The sequence below is a fragment of the Ceratotherium simum genome, chromosome 16 (genome assembly GCF_057802395.1).
Source record: "Ceratotherium simum simum isolate JZ-2026a chromosome 16, ASM5780239v1, whole genome shotgun sequence".
Taxonomy (NCBI): domain Eukaryota; kingdom Metazoa; phylum Chordata; class Mammalia; order Perissodactyla; family Rhinocerotidae; genus Ceratotherium; species Ceratotherium simum.
The window spans coordinates 12,749,713-12,768,864 of NC_141915.1; the positions used below are offsets into that span (position 1 = coordinate 12,749,713).

The following is a 19,152-nucleotide window of genomic DNA, read 5'->3' on the forward strand; positions in this document are numbered from 1 at the left end:
GGCCTGTCTCTTTGGCTTGCAGGTGGCCTGGTGTCTTCACATGGTCATCCCTCATTCTCTGTGTGTCTGTGTCCTAATCTCTTCTTATAACAACGCTAGTCAGATAGGATTGGGGCCCACCCTAATGGCCCCATTTTAACTTAATTACTTCTTTGAAGACCCCGTCTCTAAATACAGTCACCTTCAGCATAGGAATTTTAGGAGACACAGTCCAGCCGTATCAGCCAGTGTAGACAGAAGTGCGGGGGACGCAGATGGATGGCTGTGTGCCCTCTGTGCTGCCTCGGCGGGCGCCCGGGCTGCTTGTTTCCACGGCTCGCTGCCATGCAGGGGTTGCTGTGGGATGAGCTGGATGCGGGCTCTGTAGGGGAGGACGGATGGAGACAGCAGCGGCCGGAGGTCGCAGTTCCTGTGATGGCTTTTCACTATCTCACATGGCAGGAGAACTTGCCTCCAGAAAGCCGGGGGTGTCCTGATTGAGGGTCAGGACACAGATTTGCTCTCTGTAGAGGAATGGCCTGGGGGCCGCAGGCGGGGCAGTCTAGCCAGAGGCACTGATGGCACTTGTCAGCTTTTTGTCCCCGCCCTCCCAAGTCCAGTCACCTGGCTCTGCACTGAGATGGTGGCCCCGCTGCCTGTGCTGGGTCCTCCCTGTGGCTCTGACAGTGATAGCAGCTGTGGAGGAGGGTGTGGCTTGGTCCTGGGGTTAGGGCCCCACTGTGGCCGTGGAGTCTTCAAAGCCATTCTTGTCTTTATGCATCTGCTCAAGACCAAAGGACCACAAGTGTGCTCACTGGGGGAGGGGCTTCAGACCTTGTCCTGATCCTGTGCTTTTGGGGCCGTTGAGGGGGAGCCAAAGTGAGGAATTTTAGGAATCAAACTCGGGGGTTCTCTGCATGTAGGAGGGTGGTCTGGGGCCCGCCTCTAGTACAATTAAAGGTCTTGAGAGGTAGAATAGGGGGACACTTACCATGCGCTGGACACTGGGCTGGGCCCTTTCCATGCATTCTCCTCCCTTCGTTCTCCCAGCACACTGCCTCTGTGTTGCAGATGAGAAAATCGAGGCTCTGAGGGGCCAGTGACTGGCCCAGGGTCACACAGATATTGAATCATGGCACTGCATTTGAGTCCAGGTCTGTTGGATTCTAAACCTGGTGCTTTCTGTCCTATGTGGGGTTGCTCCCTGGTCCCTCCTTGCACACCCAGAGCGACTGTCTACCCCCATCCTCCATCCTCCATCCTTGGAGAAATCCGAGTGTCAAGCCTCTTCCAGGAAAGGTGGGGGCATAGATGTCCTGGTCTCACTGACCCTCACGTGAGGAGGCTAGTGAGAGGGCCGACTTGTGGAATACGTCCATTTTACAGAGGGAGAAACTAAGGTTCCAGAAGGGGAGGTGACTTGCTTCTGGTCCCATAGAATGTTTAAGAGTTCTTCCAATGCAAAAGGGAGCTCTGAGCTCTAGAAGCAGATAGCATGTGTATGTGTGTGTGTGTGTGTGTGTGTTTAGTGTGTGTAGTGTGAGAACAGTGAAAGCATCCTCTCTCCTGTCCCCACAGCTCAGCTCTGGGCGAGGGACGTGGGCCTGGCCCTTGGCGAGATTCCTAGCAGAGGCAAAGCTCCCCCTGAGCCTTGAAGAGGACGAGGAGGTGGGAGAGGTTTTCATGGGGGCTGCGAGGCATCTGGGAGAGAATGCGGCCGTGCTGACACAACAGGCCTACCATGGGGGGCAGCCTCTCCTCCCACCCCCTCCTAAGGTCCCTCCCCACCTCGCCCTCCCTTGGCTGGGATACCATATATTGACTTTTCTGAGTACCGAGATCCTCGGCTCGGCCAAGCCACGCTCAGGAAATGCTATTGATTTTCTTTTATTTATTTATTTATGAGATTTTTGCTGTGGGCAAAAAATAAAAAGGTTTGAGCAGCGTTTCCCTTAGCAGCGAGAAGGTTTCTCCACCCACCGCCTTCCTCACTCACACACGCTCATAGACTGCTCTCTCATCTCTCCGCACTCCAGGAGGCTTGGCATCTCCTGTTTGCAAGATGCAGGGAGAGGCAGAGATGCAACGGGGCTAAGTGTCTTATCTAGTTCCTGGTACATAGTAGATGCTCAAAAAATATGTGTGGGAGAGGTGGGTGGGGGGTGTTTTGAGCGAGCTGTGGCTGATGCCCACAGGGGTTAGGAGGCCAGGACGTTCCGTTCCTCTGTGAAAGCACCTACCGTGTGCCAGGCCCAGCCCTGGGCCATTTGGACCCTTCTCATCTAGGCTTCATAACAAACGTGCAAGGTGGATGTTATTACCTTTGTTCAATGGTGAAATGCAGAGAGGTCCAGCCCCTTGCCCAAGGTTACCAGCCCGTGACCCCGCATTCACATCCAGGCCTTCGGGAGCTCAGTGTCCCAGCTCTCTCCACTGTGTGGGGCAGCCTCCCTGGAGGGGACCGAGAGACTGCCAGGAGCGGGCTGGGCCCACGTAGTGAGGCGCCTCCCTCTCCTAAACCTGCCGGGGCCCCTCTGTTTTCAGGAGGCGCCCATCGGGCTAGCACCTCGGAGGGATCAAGGTCTGCTCTTGCCCATCCCTCCTGTCTTGGAGAGATGGTTGTGTGGGATTGTGTGTTGTCACCGGCCCTGCACCCACTCTGCACTAGGACTTCAGGCACTAGGGTTGGGTTGGGTCTCTTTCCAGGAATGGCCAGAGAGAATACCAGAACCAACTAGGGGCTCACAGTCTGTTGGTTAAAGATGTGACCCGCTGAGCCCCACGCTGCCCTGTGTGGGCTTCTCTTTCCCTTCTGACCCACGCACACGTTCGCTCATGCAGAACCCCGTTCCCTCCCCGGCGCTCCTGATGACTTCCTAGACGGCTGGCAAGTCCAGTTCCAGGCCCTGCTCCCTGCCTTCCACACCTGGCTCACCCCTCTATCATAGCTCGGCTCACACTGGGCTGACTGTTAACTTGTCACTGGCCAGCTGTGAGCTACTGGTGGGCAGAAGTCACGTCTCATTGAGCTTTTTCTCCCCTGGGTTTGGGCACAGAGGCCGGCACTGGAAGGACGGACGGACGTCCGTGTTGATCCCGTGCCGCCGGCAGTACGTCGCACATGTCCGTCCCAGCACCTGAGCTGTGGGAGGCGTGGACCTTGCATCCACCCAAGATGCTTCTCGTCCTCTGCTTCCTTGGCAGGAGTTCCCCTTGGCTGTCCTCAGGGGCTGGGAGTGCTACTGTGCTTACCCTACTCCCCAGTTCAACCTACGGGATGCCGTGGACGGCGCACTGTGTGGCCAGGAGCCCGAGGCGCAGAGGCTGGCGGAGTACTGCGAGGTCTACCAGACGCCTGTGCAAGGTGAGCTCTGCCCCGGAGGTGGACAAGGTGTGCAGGGCCCTCTGCCCTGTGTCTACTGCTGGCTGCGGCATTTGGTCTGGGGGTCTGGAGATGCCAGCCATGGCTGGGTGTGCAGTCCTGGGGTGGGGAGGGTGTCTGTGTGAAAACCCTGGCATCTTGGGGAGTGATGCCATCTTGGGATAATGGGAAGGAGGCGGGCTTCACCATCCCTGGAGGTTGGACGTAGGATGCAGGGCTCAGTTTGAAGAGCACCTGACCTTTATCTGAGTTTCTCTGGGGATGAAGGTGGTTTGAGAAAGAGAGGAAAAGCAGAGAGACAGAGTCCAGAGGAATAGGGTGGTAGGGTCGGGTGGCATGGGAGCCCAGTGGCCACAGGGGCCTCCCAAAGCCAGCCCAGGATGTGGGAACCAGTAAGGCTCCTGGGCTACACCCAGGCCCCAGCATCTCCCTTGTGTGAGCATCAGGTCAGCCCCAGCTGACCTCAGGAGCTGATGAGAGGCAGAGCAGGGGGGGAGGGATGTTGCCACCTTTATCCAGCACCTACTGTGACCCAGCACAGCCCTGGGGCCTTTGGGGCTCTCACCTGATGATTTCATGCGCTCCTTGCCACAGCCCTGGGGGGAAGGAAGATGAGGCCCAGAGAGGCTACTAGCCTGAAATTAGTCCGGCCCTGGTTCATTGTTGGCTGTACCTGGTGTGTGGCATTGGTCAGCCCAGCCATGACCCCCACCCCCCTCCCTTCCAAAATCTGGAGTTATCTGTGCTGTGCAGGAGCCAGGGTTCAGCTGTGGCCGTGGAGACAAAGCAGGGCTAAGTGTCCGCAGGGCACTGATTCGCACCCCACTCTTGCACTGGGGTACAGGAGGCCTTGTTGTCACTGGGGCTTTCACTGGCGCCAGCCACCCACCTGTGCGGCCAAGGTACAGGTGGCAAATCCCTTCCCCTCTTTGGGCCTCAGTTTGCCCATCTATTAAGTGAGAGTCTTGGATCAGCAGTTCCTGTCTCGGGGAGTCTGGTGGTGAGTTTATGGGTCACAGTGGGGGCGAGTGACGCTGAGACGACTTCTGGACTTTCAGACACTCGGTGCACAGACAGGAGGTTCCTGCCCACCAAGTCCAAAGTGTTTGTGGCTTTGTCGAGCTTCCCGGGAGCCGGGAACACATGGGCGCGGCACCTCATTGAGCATGCCACTGGCTTCTACACAGGGAGCTACTACTTTGATGGGACGCTCTACAACAAAGGTGAGTGAGGCCGTGGCGGAGGGAGGAAGGCAGCTGCTGGGGGTCAGACTGTCGCCTCTGCAGCCGAGCTCCTCAGAGCACTAGAGCGGTGCTTCTCAAGCTCGAGTGTGCATGAGAATCTCCCGGAGGGCTTGTTAGCTTCAGCACCGATTCCTGGGCCAGCCCAAGAGTCCCATTCAGGTGATCTGAGATGCGGCCTGGGAATCTGCGTTTCTAACAAGCTCCCAGGCGATGCCGATGCAGCCAGCCCTAGGTTTACACTTTGGGTGAAAATTCACGAGGTAGTGCTTGTTCTGGATTCAAAGGGAAAGCCTAGTAGCTAGGATTCCCTCTCTTTAAACATTTCTTGAATTTTCTTTCATCTCCCAAACCCTCGATAATTAGGTGAGACTGACTTCATCTGATCTTTTTTTTATTTTTATTTTTCGGAGGCAAGGGGTAGCTTATCAAAATGCTGTTTTTTTAAAGATAGGTCCAAAAATCTTCAAGAGTTTTATGATTTCTAACCTTTCCCTTGTAGAAATAAGAGGCCTCATTTTGCCAAGTAAATGAACTTCAATGGCTCAAGTCTGTGTGCTGTTTAAGAACTAAGAACCTCAGACAAGTCAAGTGGGATCTAAATTTGGCAAAATATTTCTCCGTTGTTGAGGGTTACAGTGTTTTCTCTGGGTTTCCTAACTAGAGTTTCGTTTAGGAAAAGATGATACTATCAGTGACATCCTAGAGAAAATAGGGACTTCCTGAGCTTGGCAGGGGGTCCTGGAATCACCCACGGCAGTCTTGGTCTGGCTGGGAAAAATCGAGGGTGTCCATATAACCAGCCCCTTCGTCCATGGTAGTCTTGAATGTTATGGGCACCTACAGGTGAAGTGCCCAGATAGAGCACGTGGTCCTGCCCGCTCTGGCCTCATCCCCTGGGAACCACTCACTGTACGCAGGCTGCATTACCCACCTTGTTCATCTAGAAAGTCTTTACTCTATTCACACAGCTGGCTGATTTGGTCTACAAATGGCTAAGTGGCCCAATGGCTTGAATATCTGGATATAAGGGTTGGGGTGACACTGCCTCAGAATGGCTTTAGAGATACCCCCTGCATCTCTGAGCCTTGTGGGACTGGTTAGATGTAGCCACTGGCCTCAGAGCAATAACATACACACGTGAAAAATTCACAAGGCAGCTCCAATGCCAAAATGTCAAACCTGTCATGGGTGAGCGTGGTCTGAGTTACAAGGAAAAGTGGCTGCTGTTGACATTGGCTGAGGCAGTACAAAATGCACCCTGGGTCTCAGGGTGTCAAAGACCAGATCTCAGGTTTACTCAGCCCATGGCTTGACTCTTCCTTTCCTAGAGCTTCCCAGCTATTTGACAGAATGAATCAAAGCAAAGACTCTTGATGTTTGGCCCGTGGCAGAGATGAGTTTGAAACATGTGTTGAGCTTCAGCGGGTAAACCCAGACTTCCAGGTTCAAAAGAGACTTGCGTTTTCCAGTCATCAAAGATGCTGCTCGCTGCTCTGTAGATACAAATGCTTCCCAGCCATTCATGAAGGGGGCACGTAGTAGGACTCATGTTTCCAAGAGCCCAGGATAAGCTCATATGCATTTAGGGAGCATGTCCCCAGAGCTGGCTGGCGTGGGCTCCATTGGGATGTGGCCAGGAGACTAGATCCAGGGGACATCTTTCCAGGAAGCCTTCTGTGACATCCCACTACATCCCCGTGGTTGGTCCCCCTACTCTGTTCCCATAAGCCCCTATGCTCTGTAGTATAGTTAGGCTATTCCCCTACAGACTGTAAGCTAAGACAGGGTCTGAGTCTTACCCCTCTATCCCCAACATAAAGTCCAACACCGAACGAGTACACAATAATGTTGTTGATAAATGTGTGTCTCTGTGGATGGATGGGTAGAGCCTGGCCTTCTCAGCCGGAAGTCATTCGGGTTCTGAACTCCTAGTACTGGACCGAGAGGCCCGGAAGAAGGCAGGCCCCAGAGAGGCTGGGCAGTGGGAGCAGGTCTCCATTCACAGAAACTGGGCCCTGGGTTCCACAGGGCTGGGCTCCGACATTGTGGATGAGACCTTGGCCAGACCTACTCTGAGCCCAAGGTGGAGCATCTCCACATATGCAAGGCTGGGCCCTGATGATATAGGACTGCGGCATGGTCGGGGGTGGGGCTACAGCTACTTATACAGCCTTGAGCCTGATGATGGGGATCCTGCCCCCACTGTGGGAGCCGGGGCCTCACAGGGACACACAAAACCACGTAGAGAGAGCCCTGGCTCTGTTGCTGTGTGATCTTGGGGAAGTCTCATACCCACTCTGAGCCTCAGTCTCTTCATCCGGCTGTGCCTGCTGATATGGTTAAGTCACAGGGTTATTTATGATGCTTATGTGAAATCACCATGTAAATGCCCAGATGTGTGCATCTCCAATGTCTAGAGACAGGCATGGTCAGGCCCTCTGTCTCCTGACTCCTGGGGGCTGCAGGGAGTGCCTTATCTCCATTCTCTTGCAGACACCATCTTTCCCCACTCCTGGACACCTCCTGCTCTCAAGTTGTCTTGAGCAGGGATCTGGCCTGTGGAGGCCGCTCCTGTCAGCCATCCATAGGCCCTCCCAGGGCCCTGCACAGGCCTCTCTTAGGCCCCTAATATCAGCTTTCCCTCAGGGATGCAGGTTAGCGTTCAGATCTCTCTGCTGCGATGGCAGCGGGCGCCGCACGATGCCTCCTCCAAGGGGCCCTCTCCTTTCTCCCGGGCAGGGTTCAAGGGCGAGAAGGATCACTGGCGGAGCCGGCGCACCATCTGCGTGAAGACCCACGAGAGCGGCAGGAGGGAGATCGAGATGTTCGACTCGGCCATCCTGCTGATCCGGAACCCGTACAGGTCCCTGGTGGCCGAATTCAACAGGAAATGCGCCGGGCACCTGGGCTACGCGGCCGACCGCAACTGGAAGAGCAAAGGTGAACAGAAGGGGCCAGTGGCCGGGCTCTGGGGGTGGGCGGGACGCCCATCAGGATGCAGCGTCTGTAGCCCGGGGGCACTCACACCAATCCTCCTGCTCTGCCTGGGTTTGCGCTCACCTCCTCCCTGTCCCCCCCCTCCCACCACCACCCCCGTCCCTGCCAGGCCCACACATCATGGTGTTCTACGTGGGATGTCAGGGTGGAGGATCTACACCCCTTTTCTGTTCCTGCTCATACCCGGGAGCTCACCCGGAGCTGTGGGAGGAGCAAGGCTGTGGATGCAGGAGGCCCTGGGTTTGCACCTCCTCTGCCTCCAGGACCAGGTTCCTCCTTTATAAATGAGGAAAAGCCTACCCCTCCTGGGGGAGTCGGGGATCAGTGAGATCAGGGGTATGCCCTGTCCATGGTCAGCGTGCAGCGTGTCAGTCCCCTCCTGAGCGGCCTCTCACGGACCCTTCACAGTGTCCCGTAGGGGAACCTCATTCAGCCCTCCTGGCTAGAGGAGACCAGAGGACGTGGCTGCGTGACTTGTCCAGGCGGCCCAGGTGGTAGGTGGCAGGGCTGGGACTCCAACCCGAGGTGTTAGTCAGCTTGGGCTGCTGTGACAGAATACTGTCAACGTACAGAAATAGCTACAGAAATGTATTTCTCACGGTCCTGGGGCTGGGGAGTCCAAGACCGAGGTGCTGGCCTATTTGGTTCCTGGTGAGGACTGTTCCTGCCTGCAGACAGCCACGTTCTCACCGAGTCCTCACATGGCCTTTCCTCGGTGCATGTGCGCGGAGAGAGCAGAGGCGAGCTCTCCGGGGTCTCTTCTTATAGGGTCACTGATCCCGCTATGAAGACCCCCCTCAGGACCTCATCTAACCCTAATGACCTCCCAAACCCCATCTGCAAACACCATCACACTGGGGGTTAGGGCTTCAACATATGAATTGGGGGGGGGCACAAACATTCAGTCCATAGTGCCTGAATTTTCTGATTCTGGGTCAAATTGGCTTGTTCCCCACTGCAACTTTATTCATGGAGTCAGTCTGCTGACACATACTTAGTGAAGTCCTACTGCATGCCAGGCCCTGGGCAAGGGACCAGGGGTCCGGGCTAAGGGGTCATGGCCTCTGCCCTCCAGGCATGCACTCTGGGCAATGAATTAAAGAGATCAAGTCAGGGTACTGAGTGATATAGAATTATTAGGCAGAAATAAAGCTGTGCCCAGCAGGGTGGGTGGCATGGTGAGACGTGGGGCAGTAGGCCAGGCAGGCTTGTGCTCTGTCCCTGCGTGACTCTGGGTCAGCTGAGGCTGACTGGTGTCCTCCCCTTTCCCCAGCACCCTCCACTAGACCAGCCCCCCCCGGCCATCCCTGTCCCTCTTGCTGACTCCCCTTTAGGATGCAGGCAGGCTGAGCTCTGATCCCTCCTCGGCCCCTTTTGAACTGCATGACCCTGGACAAGCCACGTACCTTGTCTTCTGAGCTTCAATTTTCTCATCTTAAAAACAAAAGTGTCCCCATCTCATAGGGTCGTTGTGAAGATTAGAGAAAGCAAACTCCCACAGCATTTAAGGTGTACTGATAGCCCAATTCTGGAAACTATTTTTGTTGGGGTGATTCTTGACACCTGCACCCTCCCCTCACCAAAAAAAACAAGTAATTTCTTAATTTTTTGGAAAAGAAATCTCACGGAGTAGATCACCTGCAAAAGTTTGTAGCTGCCTCTGTCTGTGGCTTCACAGTATGTCCCGTTTTCTAGTAGTGTCACAGGTTCAAACTGGCAGTCACACACAGACACAAGAAGCATCAATCAGGCACCACATCCACTTAGCTTTGTAGGAGGCGCCGGGACAGGAAGTGGGGCCTGGGCAGCATCTTCATCTCACGGGGAGGCCCCACAGCTCCCCCACACATACCCCTCGGCCCCCGTCACCCACAGTGGACGTGCATAGTTGTCCGAGACAAGATCAAAGTGAAGGAGGGTCATCTCGACAGAGATGTCCTGCCTCAGTTTCCCACCTGTGTAACACCACTGTGTCACGCAGTGTGGCCCAGCCCCAGCTCTCCCCACCAAGTCCAGTCCCAAAGGTGAAGGAATTGGGAGAACCAGTTCTTGGTACACTCCGTCCACGTGTCTGAACTTGGTGTGTTTCCAAGGAAACTGCAGGTCACATCTCCCCGGCTGGCTTAGGACTCTCAGAGCTCAGCCTGACATTAACCCGTACTCACACTCGGTCACCAAAAGGGTCTTCCTCCGCGGGGGACTCGGGCAGGTTGGCCCTGGGTCGTGGGCGATGGACAATCCCGGCCGCTTCCCTGTGCTGAGCATCCAGGGGGCGAGCAGGGCTGCCAGGGCCGAGTCCTGACAGGGCGCCCCTCTCCCCCCGCCCTGCCGCAGAGTGGCCCGACTTCGTCAACAGCTACGCGTCGTGGTGGTCCTCGCACGTCCTGGACTGGCTCCGCTACGGCAAGCGGCTGCTGGTGGTGCACTACGAGGAGCTGCGGCGCAGCCTGGTGCCCACGCTGCGGCAGATGGTGGCCTTCCTCAACGTGTCGGTGAGCGAGGAGCGGCTGCTCTGCGTGGAGAACAACAAGGAGGGCAGCTTCCGGCGGCGCGGCCGGCGCCCCCACGACCCCGAGCCCTTCACCCCGGAGATGAAGGACCTCATCAATGGCTACATCCGGACAGTGGACAAGGCCCTGCGCGACCACAACTGGGCCGGGCTGCCCAGAGAGTATGTGCCCAGATGATAGGCCCCGGCCCGCTCTGCTCGCCCCGCCTAGAGCCGGCCGCCCCCCGGGCTGCGCGCATGCTCACTGGGAGGCACGGCTCCTCGCGCCGCCAGCAGGGAGGCCTGTCCGCGTGCTGCCTCCCTCCTGCGCAGGGAGGCCCGGACGGAAGCCCTTAGGCCATCTAGGCAGACACGATGTCACAGGACAGACACCCACAAGCTCTCACAGACGCGCTTAGACCGGCCGCTCTCAGCTCACAGTGCCTGTCTTGATGCACCTAAGCCACCACGCAGGGTGTACCAGACGCCCCCAGACTTGCAGACGCAGGCGCACAGACGCCAGGGTGTGTGTTGCCAGAGGCTGGCTGGCTGGCTGGCTGTCTCACACATGCACGCGCGCACACGTGCACCTTGGGCTCTCGGAGGCTTGGGGTTTCCTATTTCCAGCCCCAGGAACAGACTCGCTTGTCAGGGTCCTTGATGCGGGATGCCCGGCGGGGTGGGCATCCGTGCTGCGAGCAGCAGACCTCGGCAGGGAGGTGCGCGCACAGACTGTTGCTGCAGGGCCTTGCAGCTCTGACCGCGTGTCTGACATCCCATTAATGTGGGTGGTGTGACGACTGGGCACCACAACTCTGCAGCTCTGCCTCCCCTTTCTTTGCGTATGGGCTGGCGGCACAGTGGGCTGAGTGGAGCCCCCTGAGTACACGCACCAACCTCAGGACGCACCCCCGCCACCCCTTCCAACATGAATGCACCTTGGCACGGGGCCTCTTTGCCTGGCTTTTTCCTCCAGCTGTCCCCAGGAAAGCCGGGGATTCATGCCGTGCCCCAGAAGCAAGGTGTGAGGGGAAAAGGGTAGTGGGGCTGGGAAGGGCTGGGCCTCCAGGGGAGCCCTGGACCCGATGGGCCCATATGCCAGCAGGAGGGGCCTTGGGTGGGCCTGGGGAGACACTGCAGATGGTTGCCCCACCCATCTTGACAGTCCCTGCTCTCCATGGGGTCCTGCGCTGGGGTCATGAGGAATGGGGGCTGCATGGCCCGTCAACACAACCCTCCCTCAGGGCAGAGGCTGTGGCTTCAGCTTCTGCCTGAACCCCCTGATGGCCCGTGGCCAGCCCTCTCTGTCCCTCTGTTATCACCCTGCCCCTTCCTGTCACCCGGCCTCTTTACCACACCCTTTGTCTGTTTCTGTGAGGCTGATGTCTTTCCCACTTGTTCATCCATTTCCTCAACAAAAAGGGAAGGGCACTCACAGCTGCTGATGCCAGTTGTGTGCTGGCCTTGGCCTTGGCCTTGGGGAGAAGATGGATAGGAAGCCCCCCTCCCCCAGGCCCAGTTCACAGTCTAGTGGGGGCAGGGGAGGGGTTGTCACAAATGGGAGTGAGAAGCCCAGTTACAGAGGAGAGTGTGTGCTGTGGGGACTCACGGGGGGTCAGCCCATGTGCCTGGGGTCTTCAAGGAATGCGTCATGGTGGCTTTGAACTGGTCTTGAGGAATCTGTAGGAATTATCCCAGGAAAGCAAAGGGGAAGGGTAATTGAGGCAGAGAGAACAGCACGTGCAAAGGCTCAGAGGCTTGGAAAACACTGGTGTGCTTTGCAAAACAGGTGAATGGGGTGTGGGGCATGTGTGTCTCTGCGTCTGTGCAGTAGGAGGAGGGGAGTGGGTGGGTGAGGTCAGAGGTGGGGACACAGAGAGGGACTGTCCTTACAGCCACTCAGTGCTCAGCTGGGAGGGGCAGAGGTGCTGATGTTAGTTACCCTGTCTGGTCACCCTTCACTACACATCTCGGGCTCAGGAATGAGGCTGTGGAGACCAGGGGGCTTAGGTCTGGAGGTGGGGGTGGACCCGGAGCACAGCCCAGGGTGGTGGAGAGCTCCGGTGCATGCCGACCCATGCGAGGGGGACAAAGGTGGACAGGCCTGAACTCTGCAGCCCGTGAGCCCCCTGCAGGCTCTCCAGGCCTGGGGCAATGCTGGCTGGGCCCCTTGGTCTGACCTCCCACCTGCCTAAGCTAAGCTGCCTCTGGAGAAGACAGGCAAGGAGTTTGGGGAAAGTGGGCCTGGGGAGGCCCTGACCCTCTGCTCCCTGGCCCGGCAATGGGGAGCTGAGAGACCCCCAGGGAGGGCGGACGGGGCTGGAGGGCCCAGCGGAACCACCCTGCCTAGAGGGAGGCCTCCCCCACCTTTGGTTTTGCCAATGAGAAGACTTGAGCTCTGTGCTCCTGGTGGCCTCCGGGTCCTTCCAGAGGTTCCCCAAACCCACACTGCTGCTGCAGCTGTTCTAGACTCTCCCACAGCATCACTCGCTCAGCCCAAAGCTGGAAACACCAGGGTCTTTGTAAACATTTGCTGGCTCGGCATGGCTCCAAGGTCAAGGCTGTGAAGGCCCCTGTGGAAGGGGCGCCGGGGTTACCTGCCTCCCAGAGCAAACCTAGAGTTTTGAAGGAGCATGCAGACTGACTGCTGGAGGACAGGGAAGCTGGCCTCCTCCAAACACTGGCTCCCGGCGCTGGCCTCACTCTCCCCGGCCACCCAGACATCTTCAGGGAGACGACTCAGAAACTGTGGAGGCTGGGAATGGTGGAGGTGCGGCTGGGGGACTAGCTGGGACCACAGCTGGGGCATGGCCCCCATGGCCCCCCTGCGTAGGAGTCAGGAGAGCAACAGCAGCAGCCAGTTCCTCCTGGTAGAGGGGTGGGTCCATTCCCTGCTGCCAGGTACCAGAGACCTCCTCTCCTCCCAGGTGGAGTGCCACCTACTCCAATGGCCTTGTAGTTTACTGTGCACCCGAGCCAGGCATGCAGATGAGTAGAATGATGGGATCAGGGTGCATCCAGGCCGTGCTAAGTCAGTCCACACAACAAGTGTCAGGTGCTCCCGGCTCTTGGATGAGCAAGGAGGTGCAAGGCCCTGCCTACTGCTGCAGGTTCTCAGCAGTCATCGCTCAAGCTTGTCTCTGTGGGAGGGCTCCTTAGAAGCGCAGGAAGGGGATCTGTCCATCCTTTTGGGAAAGTCCATTTGTCTCTCCAAGTTAGGTCTCGTCGATCCCTCTCAGTTTCTCCGTAAAGAGGATACTGTCCCAACCAGCCAAGGAGTAAAAGCGGTTCTGTATTTAGGGGAGAGGTGTGGCAAATGCATTAGGAGCTGATCAGAACAGAACAGTGAAACCCTGACTGTCTACAGATTCCAACTTTAATAGAAAGGCTACAGAGTTACACAAACCTGTGTTAAAACATGTAATTTTCATGGATTTCATCTCCTGTTGTAGATCAATTTGGAAAAACCAAAATATATAATTTTAAAAAACTAAAACACATTCTGATAATCCCAGTGATGTGTAAATGAGAGAGAAGAATAGACAGGCTTCAGAACCCTGGGAAGAAAGCTGCTTAATTATGTGAGCATCTTATAATGAAGTCTCTTGCAGCTAAAATTAGATTTTGAGTGCATGAATATGCGATAATGTTTGCACACTAGAATGCCATTTTTTTCCCTTAAAAGTAGCAAGACCTACTTGATTCTTAGGGGGTCCCAAGAGGAGAGATGGAAGTCTTGGGGTTGATCTTTGTGGCTGCAAGAATTCTTGGGCATAGACTTGTTTTCTTTGACTAGAAACTCACTGGAGGTATTTGAAATGTGAGGCCTCCAAGGTAGATTCGTTCAGGTTTATGGAGAAATTGATTGGTCTGAACCCACATTGATCACCACTCAATTTTGGGCGAATTGGCCTGAACAAGGTTGAAGTCGAGTAGAGTGGTTATAATATAGGGTCTGCAGACTGAAGGGCTGGGTTATCGTCCCAGCTCTGTTCTGCCGTGATCTTGGACAAGGCCTTTCCCTCTCTGGTCTCAGTTTCCCATCTATAAGGTAAGGGATGTGGTAAATGTTGTTGGTTGCGTTCCCAATCTTCACTCCCCCATTTCCTTTCCTAACAGCCCTTGCTTTCTGTTTGGGGACTTTATGGTCTGACTGAGCTGACTCTGTCATCACTTCCCGGGGTGAACGATGACCTGGACTTAGCCATCAGCACATTCCATCTCTGGCTGCACTGATTGGTTCAGATACGGCCATGTGAGCTAAGGCAGTGCAGCCAGACGGAATTGCAAGACTTTTTCTGGGAATGTTGGGTAGGGACTCTTTTTATCCCCCCTGCTGGATGTGAAAGAGGAAGTAGGTAATCCTGGGTCTTGATGGGGGCTGTCTTGGGACAATGGAGGGGAACCACTTTCAGCATGAAGCTGACACTACTGAAGGAAGAGTCAAGAGGCAGAAGGAAACCAGGTCCTGATGACATTGTTACATACAGAATCAAGCTTTGCCTGCGATTGGCCCTACCTCTGGACGGTTTTGTTATGTGAGCCAATAAATTCCCTTTATTGTTTAAGTTGGGTTGAATTGGGTTTTTGTTACTTACAGCCCAGAGCAACATACAAAGGGTGTGGATTGAAAGGCCCTGGCGCTCTGACATTCCCTGTCTCTATGGCTGATGTAGATAAGACTGAGACTCAGACCAGTACCAGCTGGTAGGATTGGGAAGTTGTTTTTTAAAGAAATGAGGCTGGGTGTGAAATGCTCAATAGGAAGCTGTGCTCAGTCAGCCAGAACAAGTAGCATTTTTAAGTCAGTACACAGTGAAGTCACCTATATATCCTTAGAAAATCATTCCTCTTGATTGCCCAGTTCAAGCCATCGGTTATCTCATTTAATCCTTAACCATCACTTTGTTGTTATCTTCACTTTACAGAGGAGAAGGCTGGGATACCAGCCTGTAATGATTGAAAAATGTATGGCCCTGTTGTGTTTACTCCTTTCATGAAGAATATGATGTGGTGTTGGAAGGAATGCTTTGATAAGCTATTTGGATTAGTGGGGAGACCCCCTTCAAGGGACATGTTTGAGTAACAACTGATGGGCAGTAAACTGGAGGGCAGGTATGGTTAACCATACAGCTTTGGTTTTGCTGAGTGGAACATGCAAGCTTGGGGCAGAGCAGAATTGCTGCCATTGGAGGAAAAGTGGGGTAATGCCACTGAGAGTTCCTCTCCTCTGTCTTGCCCTCTTTAATCCTACTGTGTGCTAGAAATATGAGGGACAAAGGGAGTTGTATGTGGCCCCTATCTTCAAACTCTCCTAGGAACATCCAACTATAGTACATGTGCCAGGATGGAGGTCTATACAATATGTAGAGAAAGCCAAAGGTCCCAGGAAATTGTGAATGTATTTGTCCCCACTGCTCCCTTTTGTAACTGAAGATAGACTTGGGCCCCTCCTGAGAACTTCTACCATGCAAAAACATTGCAGAAATCTGGGTCCCTGCCATGAGAAATGTGAGCAGATCCACCCTAAATAACAAGCATAATTGCTTACATAAAATGAGGAATCTTGATATCAAACAAAAATAAAAATTCCAGCTGGTGACATAAGCATAAGCATGAGTGGAATGAATTAACTTTCCAAGGTGACTTCAGTGCTTTAGACATCTTTTCCAGGTTCAGACATCAGCAGTGACAGATCTGTGGCTTGACTGTATGGCCAACAATGCTCAATAACAGAAAACAGTGTTCTTCCAGGTCACAAAGTTCCACAGACATCATCCCACATGTGCCTCAGTGGGGTGGACATTATTATTTCCATTGGGGGAAAGAGAAATTTGAGCTGCCCAAAGTTCAAACCCTTTATTTTACAGATGAGAAAAATGAGACTCAGAATGAGGGAGGGCCTCCCACAAGGTCATGCTGTGAGAATGAGAGGTGGAGCTGGGGCCGGAATCTGGGCTCTTTCCACGGAACCACCTGATTGCCCCCATACTGCGTCCCTATAGCTCTTCAAGAAGTTACTGGAAGTGAGGCAAGTGTGCACATTCAGCTCATATGGAAGCGACCCCATTAATTTCACTACTAATTCTTTGCCAAAATAATTTTTGGTGGATACCTGAGTTCAATTTTAAGGGCCATTTATCAAGCATTGCCAGTACTTGAAAACCTGCTCGGGCCTTTCCAAAGGAGTGAGGTTATAGAGAGGGACTGTAACTTGTCATAAGATAGGAGCCCAGAGTTTTCATCCTAAGTCACAAACGTCCCAGGCAACAGAAAGGTGCTGCTCCTCCAAGACATTAGTAGACAAGCATCTTTGGTGCCTGAGCCCAGCAGTGTGTGTGTTTGTATGTGTATGTACAGGTGTGAGTTCCAGCTGCTGACAGACAGCTGCCCCTTTGAATCACATGCCAGCCATCCTGACCACTACAAGTGACAAGAGCCCGGTCACCTGGATTTTGGCATCAACTTACTTGGATAACTCTGCTCCCCCACAGTCAAAGCCACCACATCCAGATGACAGTATCCACTCCCACATTGGAAGGCAGGGCACACACTGAGTATGTGTCTGGGAGGAAGCCTGGGAGAGCAGAGCAGTGGTACTAGGCACAGCCACTTCCCTCCCTACCCAGCCTTCAGCCATCCAAATGGTACCATGGGACCTGCCAAAGGTTGAGATTACACCTCACCAGAATTACCTGGTTTAGTTTTCTATTGCTGCTTGACAAATTACCACAAACTGAGCAGCTTAAAGCAACACACAAATATCATCCCACGGCTTCTGTAGGCTGGGAGTCTGGGCACAGCCCTGAGTCCTCTGCTGCAAGATATCACTGGGCTGCCATCACAGTGTTAGCCAAGCTGTATTCTCATCTGGAGGTTCAACTGGGGAAGTGTCCACATCTGAGCTCACTCAGATAGTTGGCAGAATTGAGTTATGGTTATAGGGCTGAGGCTCTCAGGCCCACCCATGGCTCTTGACATGCGGGCCTCTCATAGGAAGTTCACAGTACAGCTGTTGACTTCTTCAAGGCTGGCCGGAGAGTGAGACAGAGTGTTACATACATTACATAATCACAGAATGCCATCCCTTCACCGTCGCCATTTTCTGCTGGGTAGAAGCAAGTCACAGGCTCCACTCGCACTCAAGGGTAGAGGATTACACAAGGTCGTGAAGGCCAGGAGGTGGGGATTGTTAAGGACCACCTTTGGGTCTGTCCATCACAACACCAATATGGAAAACGTCCAGAAATCAGTACATTCTTTATGGTCTATAGAGCAGTGCTGATCGCTAGATTGCATTAGACGTAGTGGATGTTTTGAAGAATCATCCAGGAGGATAGGGTTCTATCCACGCCATAATGAGTTCAGGGCTAATGTCCTCAGGCCACTGCACTGACAGTAACAGAATCGTTAGGAACATCCCCAATTCATATTGGCCAACTCTATACTCTTTTTTTTATTTACCCTGCTCAGCACATAGTGGGCCTTTCAATATCTGGACTTCCTTCTTTAATTCTTGGACATTATTAACTATTTTTTGTTTGAATATTATCACCTCTTTCCTTCTCTAAACCCTCATTCAGGCATTCTTTTACACTGACACTGGAACTTAAGAATCCAGTTTCCACATCTCAGCTCTTTTTCCATACTTTCCATCTCTCAGTCCTATTGTGCTGGATGCTGGGAGAATTCTCTCCCTTGATAGTCAAAAATTATAATTTTCCCTTCACTGTGTACCTTCTTCTCTTCAACCCACTTGTTGATTTCTGTAATTATGGTTTTTATTCCTGAGACCTCTGATTGACTTTTTATCACAATCTGAATTTGTTTCACAGAAGATACCCCCTCATATCTCTCTAAGGATCTTAAATATACATATGCAAACATTCTCTACTTATTGCTCTATTAACTCTGTTTCCTTGGGTGTCAGTTTTTTCATTTGTCAGTTTTGCTGTCTCTTTCATGGTTTTGGTGTTTATCAAAATTTTTGTAATGTGTGTTTATAAAAAGAGAGAACTGTGTGAGGGGTACATTATCTTGTCTGTCTCAGGTTTGATACCTCAACTAATGACCCTGTTAATTATCCCTAGGCTACCTCCTACTCCCAAATTCTACCAACTCTCAGTAGGCAGTACCCACCTTTCTGAGGCACAGCTCCCAGCCATGTCCTGGGCGCTGACTTCCTTCTTATCTTCCTATCTGTTTTCTCTCTTTCAGAATTTGTTCAGTTTTTGGTCCAGTCTGGTTCTTTTCTTGTTTTCAAGCGTAACTATGTTATCATATACCTTTGATTTAGGGAGGGGGAAAAAAGGGAGCAAATGCTTGCTTGATCTACCAAGATCGTGAAAACCAGATCCTTGATGCTTAATCTACCATCATGAAAACCAGATCCTTGATCGTGAAAACTAGATCTTTGATGTTCTCAGGTTACCTAAGAGCATCACAAAAAATGCTGGCCTGGAGTGAGAAGACCTGGGTCCTATTCTAGAAGCATAGTTTACTCGCTGTGTGACTTTGGACAAGTGTCTTCCCCTCTCTGAATCTCAATTTCCTCATTTAAAAAAAAATGAAATTTTGCAATAAGAATGGTCTAAGTCCTCATCCAACTTGGGCATTCTAAAATTCTACTCATCTCATCCACATAATCTGGTGGAAAGGAGCCATCTCTGTAACCGCTCAAAACACAGGCCCTCACCAATGATATCATAACAGAACTTCACTTAAGAAGCCAATCTTTGTCAGGTCTCCCCCCAGAATGGATAGTGCCCTGGGAAAAATAAAATATCCTTAATATAGTTTTTGTTTATTTCTTTCATTCTTTATCTTTTTAATTTGATAAGCAAGTCACCAACATTTTTCATTCACTTGAAAAACTATATTTAGGTATTTCCTTCACTAGATTTTAAGCCAACGGAGGCAGGGACAGTATTGTATTTTGTATTTATCTTTGTAATCTCAGCCCCCAGCACAGGACCTGGCATGCAGGAGGCACAGGAAGTTTAAGTGGAATGAAGGAGGGATGCATGAAAATCCTAAATCACCTGGCTTTAAAGTTTTCCAGG

The 19,152-nt window shown here is 53.1% G+C and overlaps 1 protein-coding gene across 1 annotated transcript in view; it reads left to right on the plus strand.

Annotated features, from left to right (window-relative positions):
* Nucleotides 1-14,658, plus strand: part of WSCD1 (WSC domain sialate O sulfotransferase 1) — a 47,166-nt gene extending 32,508 nt beyond the window's left edge. Inside the window, exons 6-9 of the mRNA XM_087440593.1 lie at nt 3,184-3,343; nt 4,420-4,584; nt 7,345-7,545; nt 9,937-14,658. Of these exons, the coding sequence (XP_087296719.1) occupies nt 3,184-3,343; nt 4,420-4,584; nt 7,345-7,545; nt 9,937-10,289 (879 nt within the window). The 3' untranslated portion in view covers nt 10,290-14,658. The remainder of the gene's footprint in view (nt 1-3,183; nt 3,344-4,419; nt 4,585-7,344; nt 7,546-9,936) is intronic.
* The last annotated feature ends 4,494 nt before the right edge of the window (nt 14,659-19,152 follow it).